At 57.5% G+C, this 24,959-nt stretch overlaps 1 protein-coding gene across 3 annotated transcripts; it reads left to right on the top strand.

Moving 5' to 3' along the window:
• Positions 1 to 2,932: 2,932 nt before the first annotated feature.
• On the top strand, positions 2,933 to 24,593 carry KATNB1 (katanin regulatory subunit B1). Of its 3 annotated transcripts, none has more exons than XM_023637075.2 (20): positions 2,933 to 3,502; positions 4,853 to 5,154; positions 9,394 to 9,524; positions 12,476 to 12,593; positions 18,019 to 18,119; positions 18,494 to 18,535; positions 19,157 to 19,240; positions 19,442 to 19,557; positions 19,982 to 20,053; positions 20,210 to 20,360; positions 20,498 to 20,688; positions 20,818 to 20,948; positions 21,369 to 21,419; positions 22,382 to 22,449; positions 22,584 to 22,703; positions 22,791 to 22,940; positions 23,241 to 23,317; positions 23,397 to 23,471; positions 23,724 to 23,840; positions 24,166 to 24,593. In XM_023637075.2, exons 2-20 carry the CDS (start codon positions 5,115 to 5,117, stop codon positions 24,296 to 24,298), a joined length of 1,968 nt encoding a protein of 655 aa, XP_023492843.1. In that variant the 5' UTR covers positions 2,933 to 3,502; positions 4,853 to 5,114; the 3' UTR covers positions 24,299 to 24,593. The 3 variants fall into 3 exon arrangements, with proteins under 3 accessions (XP_023492843.1, XP_023492842.1, XP_001494571.4); XM_023637074.2 differs by lacking the exon at positions 2,933 to 3,502 and adding an exon at positions 3,578 to 3,742; XM_001494521.7 differs by lacking the exon at positions 2,933 to 3,502 and adding an exon at positions 3,857 to 4,723.
• Positions 24,594 to 24,959: the final 366 nt, after the last annotated feature.

Consider the following 24,959-nt stretch of genomic DNA (forward strand, 5'->3'; position numbering starts at 1 on the left):
CGGAGGCTTGACATTAGACTGCAAGGGACTGCATCGCAGCTCCTCTGCTCGCCAGCCACTATTTAGCCACCTGTGAAATGGGATGGCGTCGCTGTATGAAATGAGGGAAGACTTGCAAAGCAGGGAGGAGTGGGAGGGGCATAGACAAAGCACTCACGAAATATTAGTTTAAAAAATGGCCAATAAACACACGAAAATGTCAAACTCGTCAGTCATCAGGGAAATGAAACACCACCACGCACCCACTAGTATGGATAAAATGAGTCAGTGTCGGTGAGGATGAGAAGCAACAGGAGCTCTCACAGATGGCTTCCCCGGTGGAAGCAGAGGTCAGTACAACCACTCTGGAAAACTGGCTACTAAAAAACCATGTCCCAACAATTCTACTCTTAGGTTGCACTCCATCCACCCATCCACCCACCATCACATCCTTCCATTCATCTATCCATCCAACGAACAAGAATAATGAAGAACAACTCTACAGGCATGCATATATCTCTCTCTCCACCAAAAGGCATGCACTAGAATGTTCATAGCAGCACCAAACTGGAAATGACCAAAACGTCCATCCAGAGTGGAATGGATACATATGTGGTAGAGACATTGTTGATTGGAGTGTGCCAGTGGCATCTCCTGTATAGAGGCCAGGGATGCTGCTAACCATCCAGCAATGTTCAGGACAGATCCCACAACAGAGAATCATCTGGCCTAAAATGTCAATAACACTGACCTTGAGAAACCCTGCTCAGGCTCGGTGGAAATGCACGAAGTACAACCACATGGATGCCATGTTGGATTTCTCAAATATAATATCAAAAGATTCCAGATACAAAAAAGTACATTCTGTATGATTCCATTTATATAAAGAACAAAAACAGGCAAAATGAATCACTGGTAGTAGAAATCAGGATGGTGGTCACTCTTGGGTTGTGAGGGTTAAATGGGACAGAGCACCAGGGGGGCTTCTGCGGTGCTGGTGATGTTCTTCTTGACCTAACTATGTTCAGTTTGTGAAATGAATCAATCTCGTACACTCACACTATATGTCCTTTGGGGTATCTGTACTGTGCGGACCTGGAATTGGCCACCCCAAGATATGTCTCTTTGGCATCAGGATTATTTGAGGCTGATCGCTTTTGATAAACTGGGACAGGGAAGGAGGCTCTGAGGAATGGAACTTGCCCTTTGTTAGGACACATTTACATTTGTAAGGTAAATCTCTATCTGTAAAGGTGCCTCCCTCTCTGTACCAGGAAGAAGAAAGGAGATGACCTTCTCTCTAAAAACTCTTAATCAATACCAAAGGCAAGGACTTAAATCTGCATTTTATTGTGCTTCTCTGGTAACCTCCTGTAACTGACTTCCCTCCCCCTCCCAACGTTGGCATTTCTTTAAGGATTAAACATCTTTCCTTAGGCTAGGAACTGATTGCTGCTGCGCTCACCTGTGACCGCCCAGCTCCAGACAATCGACTTGCCTCCTGCTATGCCCACCGAGATAGCAGACCATTACCTGCTGTGTCCATCAAGCACTGTGCCGACAGGGCAATCTTGTGACTATTGTGGGAGGGACATTTCAATCACATGTGAAACACCCTGTTTGGGGGTATATAACCACTCTGTGCACCCCACTTCTTCGATGCCCTTTCTTCCTTCCTTCGGGAAGAAAGGCCCCAGGCCATGGTTCCTCATAAAACTTTGTTTAATTTTCTCTTGCTATTCTGTCTCATGTGAATTTAATTTGCTCTCCGGCCAGACGAACCCACTTTTGGGGAGAGGAAATGTCCTCCTCCCCTATAGTACTATGCTTCAGTATGAAGTGTTTTAAAAGCTGGTCACGAATCGAATCAAGCTTTAACTTCCACTTAAGAAATTCAGGGGAAATGGAACAAGGTAAATGATACCAGGAGACAGTCAAGACAAAATCAAATGTGGGATATGGGGCCAGCCTAAAAAGTAAACAGCCTGACCTCTTCAAAATATTAACGTCATTAAAAAGTTACTGAAATAGAATGAGCATAAAAGAGCCGAATGTACTGAATCTTGATTGCTCCTTAGTTAGGAAAAAAAATTATTAAAGATATTTCGGGGATGACTGGAGAAATCTGAATATGGATTTGATGTTTGAGAATTATTAGTTTTTTTAGGTGTAGTGATTCAATGGTTATGAAGGTTAAGGGCCTTATTTTTAAGAGCTACAGGCTCAGTATTTAGTCTTGGGGTGAAATCTCACAATGTCTACAACTTTCAAATGGTTCAGAAGAAATATACACATTGGACACAGCAAATATGACAAGATGATGCAAGAGTTGAAATCGACATGCCAAGTGTATGGGTCACTATATTATTCAGCTACACCCTTATGGTATTCTTTCAAGTTTTCTCCATGAAGTTTTTCACAATAAAAAGTTGAGGTGAAATATAAGGAGGGCAGTTTTGATCAGATTTTACTCTGCTCATCTAGTCCTCTTTTGATACGCTTCCCCAAAGCACAGTGTGAGGGGCAGACCCTCAGCCTCTGTCCCTCAGAGGGAGCAGTACGGGGAGCAATCCGCAGGCTTTGCTTTAAAGACAAGGGGTCAGATCCTTGCCCCATTACCGTGTGGTTTCTTACAAGCACCTTAACCTGGGCCTCAGTTTCCTCATCTGTAAACGGGAGAAGGAATTCCTACCCCTTAGGGTTATGATGAGATTACGTGAGATCGAGCAGCCCTGGGCTGCAACGAGTGGCTGGAGGGGTTCGAGGGTCTTTGGGCATCGGGCCCTGGGAAGGCTGACCACCCTCTCGGCCGCCAGGGCCTGGCCCGAGGAGCGGCTTCTGTGGGTACCAGTCTCTCCCAAGCGGCTCCAACTCCTGGCCGGTCACGGCCCTCCCTAAGCTCACCCCGCAACGAGTCACAGGACAAGCAGGATTTCTGGAATTCCTAGTCGGCGGTCCCCATAAGGGAGCAGCCCACTCATCCATCACCGAGGCCGCGGCCGCCGGGCAGCTCTCCTGGGCTCCACGGCTGACTCGGACCCCCATCAGGCTCGAGCGCCTCCAGGCATCCCCCGAGGGATCCAGGCCAGCGTTCGTGCCAAAGAGGAGGGACAAAGTCCTCAGACCACGGCCGCACGGCTCCCGGGCAAGGGCAAGAAGCAGGAACGACGGCAAAGCGCTGACTAAGCCCGGTCCCCGTTTCGCCCCACTCCAAGATGACTGCGCGCTGCTTCACGCCGCTCCCGACGGCCCCTTCCCATTGGCCAGCTGGAAATTGGTTTTCCAATAACGCTGACGCTGATTGGTCGAGTCGGGACGGTTGCTAAAGCGATTGGCGCAGCCGCCATTGGGGGCGTCTCGCAAATTATTTAAACGCAAACTAGGTTGGAGAGCTAGAAGGAAAGGTGGAGGAAAGGGAAAGCTTGAGGCGGAGGCGGGACCGAGGAGACGGCGGCCCGCATTGGTTCACTGGAGGCGAGGGGCGGCTCTTGAACGCTCCTTCCTCGCGATTAGTCCAATTCAGGTAAAGGGGGCGGGTACTTAGGAAAAGCGGCAGAAGGGCCTGCTTCGATTGGTCAATCCTGGCAGGAGGCGGAGCGCTCGCGGCGGCTGATTGGTGCCGGCGGTGAGGAGGGCGGGGCTCCGGGCCGGAGGTTTTGTTGTGAGGGTCGGTTGTCAAGCAGCGGCCAATCAGGGCAGGGGATGGAGGCAAGTGGGGGTCGCGCCTGGAGCGGAGCCTCGGCCTCCGGAGCCGCAGCTGCAGGTGGAGTGGGCTAGGGGGCGAGGCGGCGAGGGGACGATGGGCCCTGGACTTGGCCGGGCCTGGCGGGGCGGGGCCGGCCGGGTGCGGGGAGAGGGCTCCAGGCGGGGGCAGGCTGGAGCCGGCGCTCCGCAAGCCGAGAGGAGTGGGAGGATCGGGCGAGGCCGAGGGACCAGCCCCAGCCTCGGGAGGGCGAGACCGGCGTGGAGGCCGGAGGGGAAAACAACGAGGCCGGAAGCGGAGCCGGGGGTCTGCAGGAGGATGGGTGATGAATAGAGACTCGAGAAGCAGGAGAGTGAATGAATGGGGGATACCGATAGCAGGGGGGAAAAGGGAATAAAGGGGGTCTGGCGAGGCAGGGGCCAAGTGAGGAGACAGGATGTGCACGAATGGGGGCCACAGGCGGCAGGAGAAGGGGCGGTGAACGGAGGACTACAGAGACAGAACGGGGGGACCCACGAGAAAGGGGACGGAGAGGAGAGGGTTCATGGGAAAGAGGCTTGGAGGAAGTGGGTAGGAGGCTCCGCGAGGTGGCCTTTTAGAGTTGAGGAGTCATCCCGACTCACGCCCACCCGGCACTGTCCTTGGGAATGCCAGGGACCAGGAGTAGATCCCTTGCCACAAACTGGGGGGTTGGACTCTCAGGACCCTCTTCGAGATTCCCCCCAGAGAAGACATCAATGCCTAACTCTGGGATGCCTCTCAGGGCCCCTAAGCTTAGCCTCTGACTCCGCCCCGTTCCCATACGTCAGACAAAACAGTGACTCCCAGAAATCTATCTGAGCTGCAGACATGTGGTCGGCCCGCCCCACTGCGGCTGCTGCGCTTTAGGCAGCCAGCCTCCTGGAACAGAGCCTCCTCCCCTCATCCTGGCCTCTAGGAGGACCTTCTTTTGCTTGTGTTCCAAGTCACCCTGCCTGAGGTGCCCCGTCTCCAGATTCTCAAATGCGATTTGCAGTGTGGCTACTGGCTCTGGTGGCCTTGGTGGGTGTCTGTCTTTATTAAGTGGCTTTAGTGATCCAGGGAGCTGCTGTGGCAGTTCTGTGAACCCAGGGTCCCCTGAGCGCCCACCAAGTGTTTCCTAACAAGCCACCCCCTCTGTTTGTGTTCCAGCCCAGGGGCAAGCTGAGATGGCTCGGGCCTGACCTTCTATGAGCCGGGATCCTGACAGGCACACACAGGCTGCTGCCGTGGCTGCTGTGACTGATTTGAAACCACGAGGCGGTCTGGGGCCGGGAGACAAAGCGTTCCCTCTGCCTGGATGTGTGAGAGCTCCCTGCCAACTTGATTAGCGGGGCTGGGGGGGATCCACCCCCACCCCACCAGGAAAGCACAGCCTGTTTTGTGGGTGGAGCTTCAGGTGCCAGCCCGAAGGATGGCCACCCCTGTGGTCACCAAGACAGCCTGGAAGTTGCGTGAGTGGTTTTCTTTTTTCTTTCTGCCCCCATTCACCCCTGTTAGCTGCTTGTTGCTGAGTGCCCTCAACTCCCAGCTTTGTGTCCTGTTCTTGGCACGAGGTCCAGGGGGAGACTCTCAGGCTTTGGAGTAAGATAGACCAAGATGCAAATCGTGACTTTGGCATTTTTCAGCTGGGTCACATTGGGCAGGTGACTTAACCTCTCTGAGACTGGTTTCCTGTCCGTGCGATGAGATAATCACACTTACATTCTAGAGTTGCTGTGAGATTCAAGTGAGCTGATGAAGATAATGAGACACTTAGTGCAGCATTTCCAGTTAGGCTGGAAGGCAGGCTGGGACGAGAAATCCTGAAAGATGTTCTTGGCATTTTCGGACATCTCACAAGTCAAGCTTCCCCCGTTAGATGAGGACATCTTGGGGCGGGGGTGGGAGTGAGAGGGTAGGCAGAGGGATGATGACAGGGCTCTGGAATATAACTGAGCACAAGCACCGCCCACCCCCACCCAGTACTCCACACTGGAGTTCTAAACTCTTTGATCTCAGGACCCCTTTATATTCTTACAAATTATTAAGGACCCCAAAAAGTTTGTGTTTATGGGAGTTCTACCTGTCAGTATTTACCATGTTAGAAATTAATAGTGAGACATTTTAAAACACAAGAATGTACAATCAAACGTGTCATTAGTGATGATGTCATCACATGTCTTGTATCTTCTGGAAAACTCCACCATGTGCTTGTGAGCGGACGAGAGTGTAGAAGGTAAAAAATGCCATCTTAACGTTATTATGGAAACGATTTTGTCCTACTGGACCCCTGAAAAGCTCTGGGGGATGCCGAGGTTCCTCGGGTCTGTTTTGAGAACTGCTGCTCTGCACGTCGGTGCCTCTGTGCCCTCCCCTGCCTGTCATAACTGGTTGGCATCGACTGGGTGTGCCCAAACTGGTCACCTCTGGTCACCTCTGCTGCGAGCTGTCCCCGGCTGTTTTCAGAAGCTGGGGGAAGGCTCCTCCACTTCTTAGCCGTGAGAACCTGGGCGAAGCTCTTTGCTGGGCCTCCGTGTCGTCATTTGTAAACTAAGAGGTTTGGGCCATTTTCAGATCGTCCCTCAAAGCCCTAGGTTCCGGGGAAGCCCTGTTAGGGGCTTCCAAGGAGGGCTCACTTTAGGCAGTATGACTTTGTATTTATTGGGGTTAGGTATCTCTCCCTTCAATGGTTGGTCTTTCCTGAGCACAGAACCAAGCTCTGGGGAGCCAGTGGGGGCAAAATAGACAAGGTCCCTGTGCAGTGGGGTACAGAGTGTGAGGAGAGCGACAGGCCAGAGTCAGATAATCTGCCCCCTGCCCCATTCTAAGCTGGGACATGTGCTTCGAATCAGTTAACTAGATGATGGGGCGGGGGGGGGGGGGGCTGGGGGTAAAGGAGTGCTGTAGACTGCCTGAATAGCACATGCAAAGGCCCTGAGGCAGGAAGGTCAGTACTTTGGAAGCCTCAAAGGAGGCCATGGGCTATGGCACAGCAGTGGAGACCATATAGTGCCACGTGGGCTGGCGAGGTCTTCAGGGACACATGTTCATAGGACCCCAGCCCTGTGAGGCTTTGGCTTTGTCTTAAAGGCAAGACCAGCCGTCAAAGTGTTCAAGCGGGAGAAAATGTCATCAGGCGTATTGGGCATCCGCTGACAGTTTCATGTGCACTGCAGTTTCCATGGGTATAAGCTGTTGGAAGAGCCCAAGGCCAAATGACCTCCGGCTCCTTGTGGCTCTAGAGTCTGGCGAGGATCAGAAGGTGCTTGGCCAACATGGGCTCACTGAAGCCTAGTTGTTTGCATCTTCTGTTTGGGATGCAAGGCCTCAGCTCCTCTGGCCAGAATGCAGTATTCCCCAGCTCTGGCTGGGATGTGGGGCTTGGGTTGTGCCACCCGAGCTTGGGAAACTGGCATGGGCCTGTGCCACGGGTGGAGCGGCAGCTTGGCCTGCCAGAAGATGCTGTGAGGGTTTTTTTTTTGTTTGCATTAAAGTCAGTACCTAAGCCTGGGCTGATGGTGGCTGCTGGCCCTCAGGTCAGAGGAGGAGCTCTTGGGCCAGTGCCCTGTGCTGAGGCCTCCTCTGCCTGGTGCCCATGGTATGTCCCCTTGTCCCCCTGGTCCCTCCAGTCAGTCCCTGGTCAGGCTGCTTAGAGGGGAGTGGTCTGAGCCCTTCTAGAAGGGCCCAACCTCCAGATCCTCAGCCCTAAGTCTGTGGTTCTTCCAGCTGGATGCCCCATCCCGGGAGCCATCTGATCAGGCTGTGGCGTGAAGATAGGAACCTCTTCACTCTCGTTCCCCACTGTCTGCCCAGTGCTGGGCCTGGAGCAGGCATCTGGGAAACATTTATGTTATGAATTAATGTCTATCTCCAGGGACAGTAGTTCTGAGGCCCAGAGAGGGGTAGCAGAGTACCCGAGGAGGCCCAGTGAGGTGGGGCCCAGCCAGAACTTTCCCTGGGAAGGACGAGAGCTGGGGTGGACACTCAGGCCTCTAGGGAGGTCACGCATGGAGAGCGGTGCCCACGGGGAGTGTCTTCAGAGAAGCGGAGGGGCCTGAGCTGGGGAACAGAGTGCTCAGGGAGAAGTTTGCCTTCGGAGCTGGGTTGGGCAGTCCCTTTGGCCCAGCAGATGCTCCTGGACAGACACGTGTCGGGGCAGAGCCCCAGAGCACCCCAGGCACCTGTCCCTACAGTAGGACAGAAGGCTCTTGGGTTGAGATGCAGACTAGAGAGGGGCCCAGGTCCCTTGGATCCTGTGGTTGTGTCCCCAAGGCCCCGGCTGACGGGTGGGCCTGCAGGAGACTCTTGTCCTTACTGAGGCTGGGTGCTCCCTTTGCCCAGCTCTAGCCTGGCCAGGCCCTGAGGTAGGGTATCATCCTGAGGTCCAGCCTGGGCCCTGGTCCCCCAGGCAGTTTTAATAGCCCCTCTGAGCCAGGTTGCCTGGCAGGCAGCCTTCCCCGGGCTGTTTCCCAACCCCCCTGTGATCTGCAGCGGGCAGCACTGAGACCCAGGCAGGGTGGAGGCAGGAGCTGGAGCACAGGAGGGGCCCTTTTCCTCACTGTCATTCAAGCCAGCCGCCCAGTTGCCTTTGGGCATTGGCACTTGGGGTTTCCCCTCTGCCTGGGTGGGGAGACCTGTCTTGTCTTTTCCTTGTGGGGAGGGGCTCACTCGGCCTGGTTCGGAGGCCTGCACTACCTCTGGGTCCTTGCCCATGCTTTGTTCCCTTTGGGGCACTGACGATGCTCTCTGAGGCTGTGTCTGCCTCCCCCACTGCTGCCCCAGCTGCCCTGGCCAGGCGCCCTCAGGGCCGCCCACAACCACCTGACCTCCCGCTCTGTCGGATCAGCCCTCACTCCTACCCCCTCCCTCCCAGACCTCTCAGTTGGCTGCCTCCTGCCCCGCTTTCTCATGCAGCCCACCCTCTTGTGCCCACCCCAGTACCCACTCTCTATAGCAATTCCTTCTTAGCTGCCTGACAATCGTGGAGCACTCGCTCGCTCCCTTTGCAGCGGCTCACAGGCATGTTCTCAGTGAATCCTCAGCAACTCAGTGAGCCAGGAACTGTTCTCTCCATTTGCCAGCCCTCAGAGAGGGTGAGTGACTTAGCTAAGGTCACACAGCCCACAATAGTAGAGCTCAGACCAGAACCCGGTCCATGATTCCGAGCCTGTGGGCTGAAGCCCTGAGTGAGCTCACCTGGGGACAGCTTGTCTGGAGTTGACCTGAATGGTTCTTAAAGTGTGTTCCCCAAAGCAGGGTTTGTGTGCACAGCGCGTGCCAGCTGAGGTGCTTAGGTGGGACACAGGTGAATATTTTTTATTTTAATAATTGTTTTCATTTTCTTTCTGTATCATAGAAAAAGCATAATGAACATTTCAAACTTGTAATTTCACGCATATTATTGCTTACAAGACAGAGGTAAATAAAAATTGCAAGTCAATTTCAAAAATTGAGCATAATAAGGCAATAATATTACCGGTTGATGTGGAGAAAAGGGAAAAAAGTCATGGGGCCTAAGAGCGGCGTAGGAATGACTGTAGCTCTGTCTCAGGCCTGTCGCGAGGGGTCTGGCACCAAAGGGGCTGAAGTGGGCAGAGCCTCTGCTGGGCTTCGGGCGCAGGAGCTGGCGGCCCAGCAGGGCAAGGCCACCTGTCCTGCGTGCGGCCCGTCCAGCCCCCTGACTGCCTTCTCCCCTGCCCTTTCCTGTGCAGAGGAGATCGTCGCCCACGCCAGCAATGTGTCCTCGCTGGTGCTGGGCAAAGCCTCGGGGCGCCTGCTGGCTACCGGCGGGGACGACTGCCGCGTCAACCTGTGGTCCATCAACAAGCCCAACTGCATCATGGTGAGCCCGGCAGCGGCGGTGTGGGGGGGACGGGGCGGGGCCTGGGTGGGGCGGGGGCTGTGGGCGGGGCCTGGGGAGGGGCTGTGGGGGCCCTGGAAGGGGCTGGGGTCTGGGCGGGGACTTGGGCGGGGTGGGGCCTGAGGAGGGGCTGGGGGGAGGCAGCTTCGCAGGCTCTGCGGCACGGCACGGGGCATCCTATCTCCTGGGTGCTGAGCCCGAGGGCAGGGGGACAAGCACCTCAGTGCCGCCCCCAGCCCTCTACTCAAAAAGGCCCAGGACAACCCCGACCGTTGGGATAGTGACCAGCTCTCAGGAATGGGGGAGTTACCTGGCCATGGGACAGAACTCCAGGGAGCCTGTGAGGAGGCTAAAATGAGCCCACAGGCTGGGTTTGAGCCTCCCTTGCCCACCCCCCAACATGTTGACTGCGCCTTGATTCATTCCATGCCTCATTCCACAAAAAGGGTTTGAGGGCAGCTGGTTGGAGCTGTTAGAGAACTGCTTCTTTAATAGCACTTTCCCCCTGGTTACCACGCAACTACATTCAGCGCCAAAAACGTCTCCAAAACAGGAAAGCATACAGGAGGAAAAAGTCCAAAAATTAATTACATATAGTTCCATTATCCAAAGACCATACGGCTGCTATTTTGGTCTGTGTCCTACGTGCTGATATTGATACATGTGCACGCACATGTACAATATCATGTACACACATGCATGTGCACACCTAAATAGATAACAACGTATTTCCAGAACACTGTCTTACTCTTCTGTAGCCTGGCTTTTTAAAATAACAATATTGTGATCATTTTCCTATGTCAACAAATGTCCTTTTACAACATGATTTTTAATGGCTTCATGGTATTCCGTGGTTGGGATGGGCTGGAATTAGCTTAGCCACGCCCTGCTCTTGGCTCAGAGGTCATTTCCTGTTTTCTGGCTCGGCTGAGCCACGTGGTGACCGTCCTCATCTACCTAAATCTTTGAGCAGATCTGTGGTCATGGCACTAAATCCAAGGGCATGCACTTTTTAGAAAGCTTTCAAAACATATTGCCCAATCGCCCTCCAGAAGTCAATGTACATTCTCACCAGCATCTGGCAGCACACAGTATTATCGTTCTTTGGACTCTTGTCCCAGTGAAGATAAAGGTAAAAAGGGGTTGAGGTGATATTCATTAGTAGAATAATCACCTCAGTGTTAGTAAACACTTGATCACCTGGCGCTTTTTGAGATCCAGCAAAGGACCTAGATGTGACCCAAACCACGGTCAGGGTTAAGAACAGAATTGAAATTTTATTTTGTTTCACTTTATTTTTAGGGTTCAAATGTGTTTTTCCCCCCTGAAATGCCAAGGTAACATACAAATTGAAAAAGAATCGACAAAGACTGACAAAAAATGGACATAAAGTGACCCCATGCTCTTGTCCCCAGAGAATCCCAGGGGACAGGTTGGGGTCTGGCCTCTAGACTTATCTTCTGACAACAGGTGCAGCCCGCAGGCCCAGCTGGCCTCATGCGGTGCCTCTGCCCTTGCTCACCACGGACCCGGCCCTCAGTGCGTCAAACAAGCCGCCTTTTCTCTCACCTGAGCCTGTGCGCATGGGCTCCCTCTGCAGGCAGTCCCCTGTGATGCATTTCTGTGTGTTTTTGTGCATGTATGAACTCATACCATTCAACATCCAAAAGGTGCGGGGTCAAGAGTGAAAAGTCTTCCTTGCTCCCCCGACCCCACATCCCTCCTGGAGACAGCCCGGCTCCCCATCTCTCCGTGTCTGCCCAGAATTGTTTTATGGTCTGCCTGTTTCCCTCCCCCTCCATTTTTTACACAAGTGTTGTCCTGCTGTTACGCTGTCCTCCATCTTTTGTCACCTAGAGTATCCTGGAGATAGGTCGTTGTCATGTTCAGTGGGTGGCCTCGTTGGTTTTCATGGCCGAGTGGTGTCCATTGCCTGGGCGACCACGGACGGCCACAGCTTCTCTAGCCAGTTTCCTGTGTTGGGCATTGATGTTGTTTCCAGTCTTTTGTCAAGAAGATTTGCCGCAGTGAATCACCTGGTCCCTGTGTCCCGCGTGTGGGAGCACATGCAGCGTGGGCTCCCAGAGGTGGAGGTGCTCGTGTGCAGGGATGTGTGTTTCTCAGTGTAGATGGATTCTGCACGGTTGCCCTCCATGGAGCCCCACCATTTAGGAGTCGGACAAGCTGCTTGTAACTGGCCTTCAGTTTCTCTGTGCTGTCCCCAGCACCCCTGGGGAAGGTTGCCTTAGCAAACACTGCCTTGGGGTGGCCAGCGCTGGGTGAGGAGTGACAGACGCCATGAACTGCAGATTCTGGCCTCCTCTCCAGAAAGCTGGAAATGTCAGCACCTCCCACCGCTCCGAGGGGCCAGGCCAGGACGTGGGCTCGGCCCTGCCCAGCTCTGTCTGCTCCGGGTGGGGTCTGAGTTTTTTCCAGTAGAGTCACTCGAAGCCTCTCTGGGTTCCACGAGCCCCAGCCTGGGCGCGTGGCAGGGTCCTCCAGAAGTTCCAGAGGGGCGAGAGTGTGCCATGGTTCTGCCATGGTTTCCCCTCCTGAGGGGCTGGAGCCAGGCAGAGCGAGGAGATGGGAGCAGATCCGAGGGGGTGGTAGCTTGGACTCTGGGCTGGAGGGCCGGCTGCTCCCCTCCAGGGAGCCCAGGGCCATTTCATCAGGTGACGTCCATGTCAGGAGCACAGTGGGCAGGCGGAGGGGGCTGGAGCATGACTGCCTGGGGCCTGGCCCGCTTTTAGCCCTGGGAGCCGAGGCTGAGAGGCGGCTGCTCAGCCATCTGCAGGGGAGCCTGCATGTGACTGTGAAGGCAGCCCCCTGCCTGAGCCGCTTCTCATGATGCCCTTCCCGGGAACCCAGAATTTGGGGCAGCAGCTGGTGGTCTGTCCACGCAGTTCACTGATGCTGCCGCCCTCTCTCCACAGAGCCTGACGGGTCACACGTCCCCGGTGGAGAGTGTCCGCCTCAACACCCCCGAGGAGCTCATCGTGGCCGGCTCCCAGTCAGGCTCCATTCGCGTCTGGGACCTGGAAGCTGCCAAAAGTAGGTGTTGGCGCTTGCTTTCCCCACATGTACCCCCGCACCGTACTCATCTCAGGCTCTGCCGTCCAGCCGCTTCCTCTGGGGAGCCTGTCCTCACTAGACTGGGTGCTTCTCTCTTGGAGCCCTGACCAGATGGTGTGGTGACCCCTGGCCCCCGTTAGCCTGGCAGCAGTTACGTGCACTGCCATCTCTGAGTGCTGGCACCAAGGAGGTGCCCAGGGGATGTCTGAACGGACAACTGTGTGGATGGGCGGGGCGGGGGTGTCTGTGTGGATTCAGAACCCAGAAGGACATCCAGTGTGCCAGGGACCACACAGAACAGGGGCTCGAGTGAGGTGGCTCTGAGGAGAACTGGGGAGTGTGCGCCCACCTCAGGGGGCGGCCCAGCTCAGCTCTGGCTCCCTGTTGCCTGCAGGAATGGGGCCTCGGGCGGCCAGCACTTCTGTTTCCTTGGGCTTTGTTTTGGTTTGGTTTTCATCTTTATAGAAGCTACGCACAGTTTCGAAAGTCAAATAGTGCTGGTTCTACGAGTCATCACAATGAGACAAGGAGCTTTTCCCCACTCCTCATTCTCCACAGGCTTCTCTCCTCTGCCTGGCACTTTGCTCATCACCTCCACTTTTCCAAACGACACGGCTATATGGCAGTTTCTTTCTTTTCTTTTTAAAGACACTTGCTACGTTAGCTGTTGCCTTCCTAGGACAGAAGGTGAGAACTGAGCTCTCTTAGAGCCACCCCGACTCTGTCACTCACATTTCCCCTCCATCCTCCCAGTGTCACCTTTTAAACATTCAGTGTTTATATTATCAGGACCATACAGGATTATTCAGAGCTAATTATATTTCTTTTCTTTTCATAACTTTGTTTCCCTGGAGTTGATAATTGTTCTTTTTTTCATCTATATGTTTTTTACCTCATTGTTACTAATTCAACCCCAAATTCTCCGCCAGAAGAGTCAGCCTCCTCCTTGAGTTTACCCTCAAACTCATCCCATAATTGAGGCGTCTCTTCTCAGAGCCTCTGTCCCCTGGGTCCCGGTGGCCTGGGAGCTCCTGGCCTGCAGCCCAGCTGCCATCCGGGGGCCTCCTGTCTCCTCTCCGGGGAGCTGTCTCGTCTCTGCTGTGCCAGGCCCATGTGGCCGTCTTGCTCGCTTTTCTCGCTCTTTTTGATGGAGCACGTTCTTTCATAGCTCACTGAGAAAGGGTGCATGACAGGCACAGTTTTCGAGACTGACTGTCCATGGCTAAAAATGACTTTATTCTACCCCCATCATTTGTTTAGAGTTCGAGTATAGAATTCTAGGGTGGAAATACTTTTCCCCAGAATTTTGAAGGTGCAGCTCCGTTGCGTGTCAGGTTCCGGGGGCGCTGTTAGGAGGGCGGTGTCGTCTCCTCGGCAGTCCCTCTCTCAGAGCGTGGGCCCTGCTTCTCTCCCCATCTGCCTCTCTGCAGGCCTGCAGCCTCTTTGTCCCTGCGTGCTGAAGTTTCACAGTGGTGGACCTGGTGGGTCAGTGTTCGTCCCTGTGCCAGATCCTCACTGGCTTCTCTCAGGCTATAAACTCGTGCCCTCTGTTCTGGGCCTAGGGGGGAGTCTCGCCTTTTCCAAAAGAGGGGCTGCCTTTTAGCCTCAGGCGGGTGTTGCCATACAGCAGTGTGGGTCCAGTGTTGCCAGCTCTATGGATTTTCCAAGAGAAGCTGCGAATCTGGAAATTGATGTGGAATCCACCCATTTCTGCATGTTGACAGCTAATTCAGCATATTTTTCAGAACACTATGCAGGCCAACACTGAGAGGTCCAAGTAAAACGTGTTTGCCCTCTGCCCTTTCCAAGCCTCTGGCCTGGACCTTCCAGCATGCCAGGCGGGAGGCCGTCTGCTCCCTGAAGGCCGAGCAGGGAACGGCAGCATGGATTTTATCGAGGCTGGCTTTTCCAGAAGAGAGGCCCCTGCCCGGCTGAGACTTGCAGGTCCTTCTGGGCTTCCTATGGTGTGCTCTCTGCCTCTGCTGCAGGACCGCGGCCATCAGCCACGCATGCCCACTGGCCAGGTTCCTTCTGCTCAAGAACAGTGGTCCTCTTGTGTAGGTGGTCCTCAAGAAAGATGGTGCCCCTGGGCCTCATGGGTGATGCTTGCCCACTGGGGAGGGGCTGCTTAAGAAAGACGGAGCCCCAGGACCCCTGATAACAAACAGGGGCTGCGTCTCAGCACATGGTCCTGCTGCCTGGCCATGTGCAGGATCGAGGGCATGGTGTGCTCGGGTGTCACTGGACTCAAGGGGCCAAGGAGGAGCCTGCCGGGCTGGCTGGGCTCCAGCCGAGAAAGCAGAAGAGCTTCAGCAGAAGGCGGTTCACTTCCTGGGGAGCCCTGCCTGGACCTGAGTCCCAGTGGATGGTCCCAACCACCTCACTCTGCAGTGGGGAGCCGAGGGCACCATGCTTTCTCAGCCACGACTGTGTCCCTCATGAGGGAATGTGAGGGATTCCTTGAGGTGGGCAAAGGAGGAAAACTGAAGAAAAGGCCTCTGGGATTCCTGGGCCCTGGCCATCTAGGGCTGGTCCTCTCAAGGAGCTAATTCCAGACACCTGGCCAGACCCCTCTCCCAGAGAACCTGACTCGGCAGTGCAGTGGGCCCGGAATCTGGCTTTCAGTAAGCTTCCAGGTGATTCTGATGCAGAGCCAGGTTGGCAGGGCCCCCTTATTTGACAGATGGGCAAACTGGGGCCAGGGAGAGTAAAGACCCCGTGGCTGGGGGTGGCAGAAGCTGGGATTTGAATCCTGGTGTCCAGACTCCCATCCCAGCTGTCCGCCCGCCATTTGCTGCCTCATGTTTAGGGGTGTTCTCTGATGGAAGAGAAACGTGCTCTCAGCAGCCTCGGCAGGAAGAGCTGAGACTCAGGCCCACCTCCACCCCCACCCACAGCGGGAGTGAAAATGACCCACATATTAGCACCCCAGGAGCAGAAGGGGTTCTGGAAGGGCTGCTTGACTGTCACATCAGTTGCCTTGAAAGGCAGCCCATCACTGGAGGGTTCGGGTGGAGGCCGACCAGCTACTCAGCTGGCAGGGCCTGGGGGTTCCCACACGGGCCACACAGCCCCCGCAGGCCCCTCCGCTCTGCAGTTCCGGATCCTGTCACTGAGTCTGGCATCAGGAGGACTTCCAGGGGCCCTTCTGGGACAGAAGAGCAAGGGCAGAAGTCACACCAGAAGAATGTGGTCCTGCCGGCTTTCCACGGTGCAGCCAGAGGGCGAGGGTGGGTCAGCCCGGGGATCCCACAGCAAGGCTGGCTGCGCTTCATGACGCTGGCCCACGCGGGGCTGGGACCTGCCGCATTCTCTCGGAGCAGGGCAGGATTTTGGAAGACGTGCTGTGGGATGCAAGGCGAGTGGACTGAAGCAGGAGCTGGCATGAGTCTGCACCCTCCAGGCCCTGGACTGGGAGCCTGTGCCCGATGCCACCCTGGCCAGCAAGCCAGTGCTGAGCCCCTAGTGATGCGTGACCCCTACAGAGTGAGGACGGGCAGCTGCTCAGGTTTTGGTGTGGTTGAAATAGACACTCACTCGACAGACGTGGCAGGTGCCTGGTCACAGTCTGGGAAGGACGTAAAGGTGGCTCAGTCCCAGCTCAGCCCCAGGTGCCTGCACAGAGGGGCACCTGGGGGGATCAGGGGAGGTGGCAGGTGAGGGGATGGACTCTGTCCCCAAGGCAGATGACAGCCAGAACAACTCCCTCCCTCCTACTCTCAGGTGTGCCTCTCCTGTCCTGGGAGCTTTAGACGAATGGGAGGCAGGTGCAGGGCCACACGGGAAGCATGCTGCTCAGTCAGATGCCTGCTTTAAAGCCGGGCTCTGCGCCCTGCTGATGGGCCTGGGCAGGCTGCTGCGCCCTCTGAGCCTCCGTCCATCCCCACCGCCCGGCGTTGCTGGGGGCGGACTCCTGCTCGGAATCACTCAGCCTATTCTGGGAACACCGGAAGTGCTCAGCAGATGTCCTGGGACAAGACAGGTGCCCAAATGGCCATGGCACTGGGTGGTGGGTCATCCCTGGGGCTCCAAGAGAGAGAACCAGGACATGTGCTCTGAGGCCTGAGGAGGAAAGAAGGTCCAGCCTGGGGGACAGAGAGGAGGGGATGAAGGCAGGCCTTGTGCAGGAAGAAATTACACCAATAGTAATTATAACTGGCATTTACTGAGCACTTACCATGCGTCGGGCCCATGCTAAGAACTTTAGGTCCATTTTATTACATAATTCTGGCCATGACCCACTATGAGGCTCAGAGTGTGTAAGGGATTGCCCAGGGTCACACAGCAAGTGAGGAGCAGAGCCAAGACTTCTCTCAGTTCTGTCTGGCTCCAGAGCCCTGGACACGGACCCTGAAGGATGGAGACAATCACAGTAGAGTTTGTTTAATTCACTCAGTGCTTGGAGCTCGACTCTTTGTCCCTAAAGCATTGCATTTGAAGTCTGCTTGAACTCCTCCTCCAACAAAGAGCTCACTGCCTCCCAAGGCACCCTGTTTCACCATGGCTCAAACCTAAGGATGGCTGGACTCCCGCACCCCTGGCCCCAGCACTTGTGGGGTCACTGATGTCATTCAGACAGTGGAATTAGAAATCTTTTAAAAAGCAAGACACATGAGGCCAGAGAGAAGAGGCAAATCTGTTACCAGAGAAAACTGTCGAGACAGAAGCACAAGGTTTGCCTGTGGGCCGAGCCAGGCTGGGCCACAGAGCTGCCTGCAGAGCTTTGAACGGTGGCAGACATGGTTCCCTGGGGCAGCAGGAGGCGAGCAACCCCCTGCCCCTGAGCATTCTGAGGCCCTGTCATGTCCTCCCTGTGTTCCCTCAGTCCCACAGCTCCACTGAGTGTCCTCACGGCCACCCTCAAGATCCCTTGGACAGAGGACGAGTGTGAGCATCGGGGCCACCCCAGGCACACCCTCCACTTGCCCTCCTTGGGGCCTTTGCCCATCACTCCCCTCTGCTCGACATCCTCCCTCATCCTCTTGCCTTACAGCCTGCTCAAATACCATCTCCTCCAAAAAGCCTTCCTGGATTTCTCTTTTCAACCAAGCAGTTTCTCCCGCAGCTTGGACCTCTGCTGCATCCTTCTTGCTCTGTCTCAAGTGTGGTGGGATACTTGGCAGATCATAAGCTGCACATCCATGGGGCGAGCCCAGAGTCACAAGCCAGGGGGTACATTTTCTGGGGGCTCGGGTAATGACAGAAATGGCTGTTATCTCTTGGGTTAAAAATAAGAAAATTAGTTGTTGGGGTGGTAGGACTCTGGTTGGTTTCCCCGTATTTGTGAAGTCTGTGTCATTGTGTTCTGTGCAGCTGCATTACAGCACACACAGGGAGCACAGCGGCCCTCCTCCGGGGCCGGCCTGCGTGCCTCACGCCGTGTCTCTGCTTTCTCCCTTGGTAGTTCTGCGCACACTCATGGGACACAAAGCCAACATCTGCAGCCTGGATTTCCACCCGTATGGCGAGTTCGTAGCCTCGGGCTCCCAGGACACAAACATCAAGGTGAGACGCCGCTCCGAGCCTGGTGCCTCCCCGCAGGGCCGGCCAGGGGACGAGCTGTGTGTCCTGCCTGAGGGGCTGGCTTTTGGCTCTGAGGGGGGCGTCTGCCCTCTGCAGCAGCAGCTGCAGCCTCCTGGGGAAGGGGCATGTGGAGGTGTTCACCAGGCATTTCTGCTCAGGGTTAGTGAGTGGCGTCTGCCCAGCGTTGGTGAGCAGGTTCCAGACCCCTGGCATTTTGGGGTGTAATGACCCAGAGCCCTCTCTGCTTGTGGCTGCACCGTGCCCTCTGACCCAGGCTTCAGTGCCTGGATCCTGCCCGGCCCCAGCACCTTCTTATGACCTATCCTGACTCCGCCCCTCTGTGCCTCTCCCTACAGCTCTGGGACATCAGGAGGAAAGGCTGTGTCTTCCGATACAGGGTAAGGAAGGCGCCCTCGCTCATCACCAGTGCCGTGCAGGCACAGAGCATGGGGTGGGGCCCGACGCTGGCGGGGCTGGAGGGAGTGCTGTCCAGCATGGGTGAGAATGTGAGAAATGGGAGTGCAAACGAGAGAAATGTGAGTGGAGCAGGAGTGCTGTGGGTGGTCCACCTGGACCCCCGGCTCTCGGTGCATCCCCCAGAGCCGTGTTTGCCAAACTGCTCCATGCTCTGGGTTTGCAGGCAGGTAACAGGTGTCATTAGGTGAAGGGGTGCCTATTCATATGCGTTTGGAAGCATTGAGTTTAACAAAAAATTATATTTGGAGGTTTTTACACCCTTTGACATTAAGAGAGAGCATTTAACTCTCCAAAAAGAGGCATGAGAGACGTCGTTTCCCAAACTATTTGACCACCCCATCTTGGTTTGTCCATGACGGCGTGTGGAGAAGTGTCCCTCTGTGACATCTCCCACACGTGGCTGTCTGTCCCCTGCCTGCCTGCTCCCCAGGGACTCCCGAGACTTCCTGCCCCCACTGTGCCGAGGGCAGGGATGGAGTCGGGTGGCGGGGAGGGAAGCCCACCGGGCTTAGGTCCCCAGCTCATCTCAGTCTGCTCCTCAGGGCCACAGCCAGGCCGTGCGCTGTCTCCGGTTCAGCCCTGACGGGAAGTGGTTGGCATCAGCTGCAGATGACCACACTGTGAAGGTAGCTCCTGGCTGCCCTGGGCCCGGGGCCGGTCACACTCAGGTTGGGTCCTCACCTCCCTCCCCATTGGGCTCGCGTGTCTGTCCCAAGCCCATCCAGAGTGGAAGGTGGTTTGTGGATAAAGAGCTGAGGCTGGAATGGAGGGAGGGCGGGCAGCCAAGGTGCCAGGCCCAGTCCTGACCTCCACCCCGCCCTGCCCAGCTCTGGGACCTGACTGCTGGCAAGATGATGTCTGAGTTCCCTGGCCACACGGGGCCTGTGAATGTGGTGGAGTTTCACCCCAACGAGTACCTCCTGGCTTCTGGCAGCTCTGACAGGTGAGAAGGAGGGCCCATCGCCTGTGATGGCCATCCCTCACATCTCTGCCCTCCGTGTGTGTATGTACATCTGTCCCCAGTCAGTCTCTCTGTGCCAGGGTGTCATACACCTGATGATCCTATGTAGATTGAATTGACTGCCAGCTCTGCCAGGATCGGAGCCTGGTCCCATCTCTCCCCTGGCCCCAGTGTCCTGGGTCTTCAAAGGCATGTCGGGATCCAAGGCCCATGTTCGCCTCCCGCCTGCTGAGTCCCCTCCCCCTGCCTGTGCAGGGCCAGCCCGTGGCCCCAGGCATTGCTCTTGGTGGCCTTGATTGGAGGGGTGGGGGCAGGTGTCTGGAGAGAACCCGGCTTCCCCAGCCACAGGCCCGGGTGGAGGCCAGCGTTGGGGCACTGGCGCAGCACAGCCTGGCTGCCTTTGCAGGACCATCCGTTTCTGGGATCTGGAGAAGTTCCAGGTGGTGAGCTGCATCGAAGGGGAGCCGGGGCCTGTGAGGTACGCAGGCGGCTGCGCAGGGCCCAGGCCTCCCCCCAGACAGTGGGAGGGACATGGGTGGGCCTTTCCCATCCCTGCTTCCGCTCCCTCCTGTCCTGGGCTCCCTCAGCCTGCCCACATTTCTTGGGACCCATGGCCCACTCTCGCCTGGCCCAGGAGTGTCCTCTTCAACCCCGATGGCTGCTGCCTGTACAGCGGCTGCCAGGACTCGCTGCGCGTCTATGGCTGGGAGCCCGAGCGCTGCTTTGATGTGGTCCTAGTCAACTGGGGCAAGGTGGCTGACCTGGCCATCTGCAACGACCAGCTGGTGAGAGGGCCACTGCCTGCCCGCCTCCACCTCTGTCCCCACTTCCCCCCCGAGCTGGGATCCTGCCCGCCCCACCCCCACCCCCCCACACTGCCCCTGCTGCGAAGGTCCTGCCCCAGCTCTGCCACTTCCTGCAGATAGGCGTGGCCTTCTCCCAGAGCAACGTCTCCTCTTATGTGGTGGACCTGACGCGGGTCACCAGGACAGGCATGGTGGCCCAGGACCCCGTGCAGGACAGCCGGCCCCTGGCGCAGCAGCCACCCCACCCCAGCGCCCCCCTTCGGCGCATCTACGAGCGGCCCAGCACGGCCTGCAACAAGCCTCAGAGGTGGGGTGATCTGGGCCTCCAGGGTGCTGGGGGGCACAGGACGCAGGCCTGTTGCCGGGAAGACTTCAGGGGGCGCAGCCCTGGCCTCACTGGGGCCCTGCCCTCCTTTCGGCTTGGCCCTGCCCTCAGGGTGAAGCAGAACTCGGAGAGCGAGCGCCGCAGCCCCAGCAGCGAGGACGACCGGGACGAGCGGGAGTCCCAGGCGGAGATCCAGAACGCTGAGGACTACAACGAGATCTTCCAGCCCAAGAACAGCATCAGTGAGCCCTGGGCCCCGGTGTCCCTCCGAGCCCCAGCGTCCCCATTTTGAAATGGAGGCACGCCGTCCTTCAGGGATGGCGTCCTTGCCGCTCCGCTCCTTTGGTTTAACTCCTGATGCACACCTAGCCCCAGGCTCTGTTCCTAGGTCCTCTGGGCCCCAGTGGAGGCCCGGCAGCTACTTGGTGCCCCTGCCCGCCCCGAGCAAAGGAAGGTCCACAGGGCCAAGTGGGTGGAAAGGGGCAGGCCTGAGGGTTTGTGGGGCCAGGGACAGGGTCACAGGTCAGCAGCTGTGTGCCTGGGAGCCACCTTCCATCCCCCACATCCTGACAGGGCCCTGGGTCCCCAGACCCCAGCCCTGAGGGCTCAGACAGGATCTCTGACTGGTCAACGTGAGTCCTCAGCCCCCTTCGCCTCTGCAGGTCGGACACCACCCCGGAGAAGCGAGCCCTTCCCAGCACCCCCGGAGGACGGTGAGTTGGAGGACGGAGCCTGGCCCCCCAGGGACTCTGGTCCTCTCTCCTTAGGAGCTCCTGCCCCTCCCCCAAGCCTCCTCTTCATGGCACAACCTCCAGCCTCTCTCCCACTGGGTCTTTTCCCTCCGCTCACTCAAGAGCACCTACTGTGTGCCCAGCCTGGGCTAGGCCCTGGTGATTGGGTGTGAACAAGGCAGGCAGGTGCCCCCTAGGAGCCCACACCGTGGGAAGGAGGGCAAATAGCAGACAGACCACCACACAGACAGGTCTAGAAATGGGACACGTGCCGTGGAGGAAGGGGTGGGCTGGTGAGAGAGGTCACTAGGGCCCCCTGCGATGGGGATCAGGCACGCCTGAGGGCCAGGTGAGGAGAGAAGAGGGCAGAGCCTTGGGTGGGAGGGAGCCAAGAGGAGGGTGGGGGCTCGGGTCTGGGAGAGGAGGCCAGGCCCTGTGGGCCGTCGTTGGTTTGTGTTTCGCTGGAAGCTTTAAGAAAGGAGAGAACGTGATCTGCTTTATGGCTGGAGAAGAGACGGGGGTGGGCACCCTCCTGCCCCCTGGCTTTCTCCTTGAGGGGCCGTCCTCTCGCCCCACCTTGAGGCTGGGTTCCTGAAGGGCCTCCCCCTCCTGTGTGCCCCACTCCCCACAGCCCCCCCCACCCCACTCCAGCGCACACACTCCCGCGCTAATAGGATGACGGGTTCACCACACCCTGGAGCCCCTGGGTCCCGTCCACACACAGGGTAAACACCTGCTTTCTGCCAGACCCCTGGTGCATAGAGAGGGATGAGCCCGGCCCAGCCCTGCCCTCAGGCCTCCCCAGGACCTGCACTGCTGGCTCCTGCTCCGTCCCCCCATTTACAGATGCCTGGAGCCCCACCCCCCATCCTCACTAGCCCTGCTTTCTTCGCAGCAGTCCCTTCTCCTGGCCTGACCCAGCCATCTTTTCCTTTTGCCTCCAGACGTGGCCACAGCAAAGGAAGCAGCAGAGCCCAGCCCAGCCATGGACGCACAGTTCCCAGTGCCAAATGTACATCAGGGTGGAGAGGGCGTGATGTAGGGATCAGATGGGTTGGAGTCCTGAACCAGGGGTCTGGGCTGTCCATGCTGTGGGTGGAGGGGAGGCCTCAGGGTGGCCGCCCGCTGAGCTCCAGATCCCTCCAGCTCGAGGTCCTGGCCCGGCCCCCCGTCGTCACTTCCACCCCTGCACCCAAGGCTGAGCCCACCATCATCCCTGCTGCCCGGAACGAGCCCATCGGGCTGAAGGCCTCTGACTTCCTGCCCGTGAGTAGGGCCCCACCCAAGGGCGGGTGGAAGCCGTGCGGCGAGGGCAGAACTTTGCTGCCAGCATCTGGGTGCCTGTCCCACCAGGCCGTGAAGATCCCCCAGCAGGCGGAGCTGGTCGACGAGGATGCCATGTCACAGATCCGCAAAGGCCACGACACCATGTGCGTGGTGCTCACTAGCCGCCACAAGAACCTGGACACCGTGAGGGCTGTGTGGACCACAGGCGACATCAAGGCAGGCACCGCCCCTGCCTGGGGCTCAGGGCTGAACCGGAGGCAAGCCGCACGAGGGAGGGCTGGGGGTGAGGCGGCCCCGTCGCTGCCCCCTCGCCACCCCGTGGCTGACTTCATTTTTGTTTCCTCCCTCGTTGTCATCACGGGCTGTTGGGCATTGAGCAGCTATTTGTGGGCCTGCCTGACACTCATCATTTTAGGTGTAGTCTTATTAACACCCCACGAACCCTGTCATCACGCCACACCCAGGCGGGGCCGCACTGTCGCACACAGTCCCCTCTGACAGGTGCTCTGTTTGCAGACTTCAGTGGACTCGGCTGTGGCCATCAATGACCTGTCGGTGGTGGTGGACCTCCTCAACATCGTCAACCAGAAAGCGTAAGTGGCCGTGGCAGGTGGAGTGGGTGGGTAGGCAGGGCGGGCACTGAGGACGCGTGTCCCTGGCCCTTTCCCCCAGCTCCTTGTGGAAGCTGGACCTGTGTACCACGGTCCTGCCGCAGATCGAGAAGCTTCTGCAGAGCAAGTATGAGAGGTACATGTGGGGAAGCCGAGCCTGCCTCACAGCGGGGAGGGGGCGCCAGAGCTCCTGCAGGGACCACGGGAGAGACCCCAGTGCCTATGTGAGGTGGCAGTGTAGCCTTGCTGTCCCCTCCAAGTTCCAGGGAGGCCAGAGTGATAACAAGCCCGCGCTGCCTCTGATCCTGCCTCTGCCCCCTCTGTCTCTGTGCCTTGCTTTCTGTTGACCTTTCTGTCCATGGCCCCAATCATCCATCTGCCTCTGAAGCTATGTGCAGACGGGCTGCACCTCCCTGAAGCTGATCCTGCAGCGGTTTCTGCCCCTCATCACTGACATCCTGGCGGCCCCGCCCTCCGTGGGTGTGGACATCAGCCGGGAGGAGAGGTGAGGGGCCAGGCAGGGTGGGTGTGTGTATGCTGGGAGCAGGGGTGCCAGGGCACACGGGCCTGGGGGCCGGGCCAGCTTGATGGTGGCTCTGCTGAAATAGCTTGTAGAGGAGGTCACTGTGCTGGGCAGTGGCTCAGGGCGTGGGGCCCTCCGTGGCCTGGCTCTGCCTTGAGCCCTGGCACTGCCTAGGTGGGTCCTGCACTCTGGGCCTCAGCCTTCTTCTTTGGGGAGGGGCAAGAGCAGTTAGGACAGGAAAGGCCCAGGGTCGGGTGCGGTCTTGGGGTCGTGTCCAGCTGCTCCATCACTGCCCCTCTGTCCACAGGCTACACAAGTGCCGGCTGTGCTACAAGCAGCTCAAGAGCATCAGCGGGTTTGTCAAGAGCAAGTCAGGCCTGAGTGGCCGCCACGGCAGTGCCTTCCGCGAGCTGCACCTGCTCATGGCCAGTCTGGACTGAGGAGCCTCGTGGGGGGCACCCAGCAGCCCTCAGGACCTGGCCTCAGCCCCTCCTCCTGTTCCCTGTGTGCCCACTGGCCAATGAGCCTCTGCCCGGCCCCCACTGCTGCCCTATGGCCATCCTGGAGGCGGCGGCGCTGGCCCACTGGCCCCCTCCACAGCCCCGAACTCTCGGACAACTTCTCTCCAGCAACGCTGCCCGGCTTTGCCCAACTCTTGCTTCTGGGGGCAGCGAACTGAGCCCGGGGGCTGCTGCTGTAATTTATAAGGCAGATTTTATTAAATTTGTAACTATTCCCTGGTTTCCTTGCTGGGAGGGGCGTGCTCTGGCCCGTGGCTCTGCTGGACCCAGGACTGCCTGCCTGGTCTCAGAGAGGAGACCACTCCCCCTCCAAGCTCCAGAGGTGGTGCGCCAGGCGGTGTGGCCAGCAGAGGGCAGCCGAGGGACAGATGGGCGGGAAAGAGCCGGTTTACTTATTCTGGGGGAGGCGGGAGAGGCATCCCATGGATGCCTGTGGGCCTGGCCAACAGCTGTACCCTACAGGGTGCTGGGAGCGCAGCCTCGCAGACACAGGCACCACTGGGCTGGCCCAGAGCCCAGCACCCTCCCCCATCCCCCAGGCTGCCTCCAGGGACAGGACTGGAAGGGCAGCTGCCCCATC

Source organism: Equus caballus, chromosome 3, assembly GCF_041296265.1.
Source record: "Equus caballus isolate H_3958 breed thoroughbred chromosome 3, TB-T2T, whole genome shotgun sequence".
Lineage (NCBI taxonomy): Eukaryota > Metazoa > Chordata > Mammalia > Perissodactyla > Equidae > Equus > Equus caballus.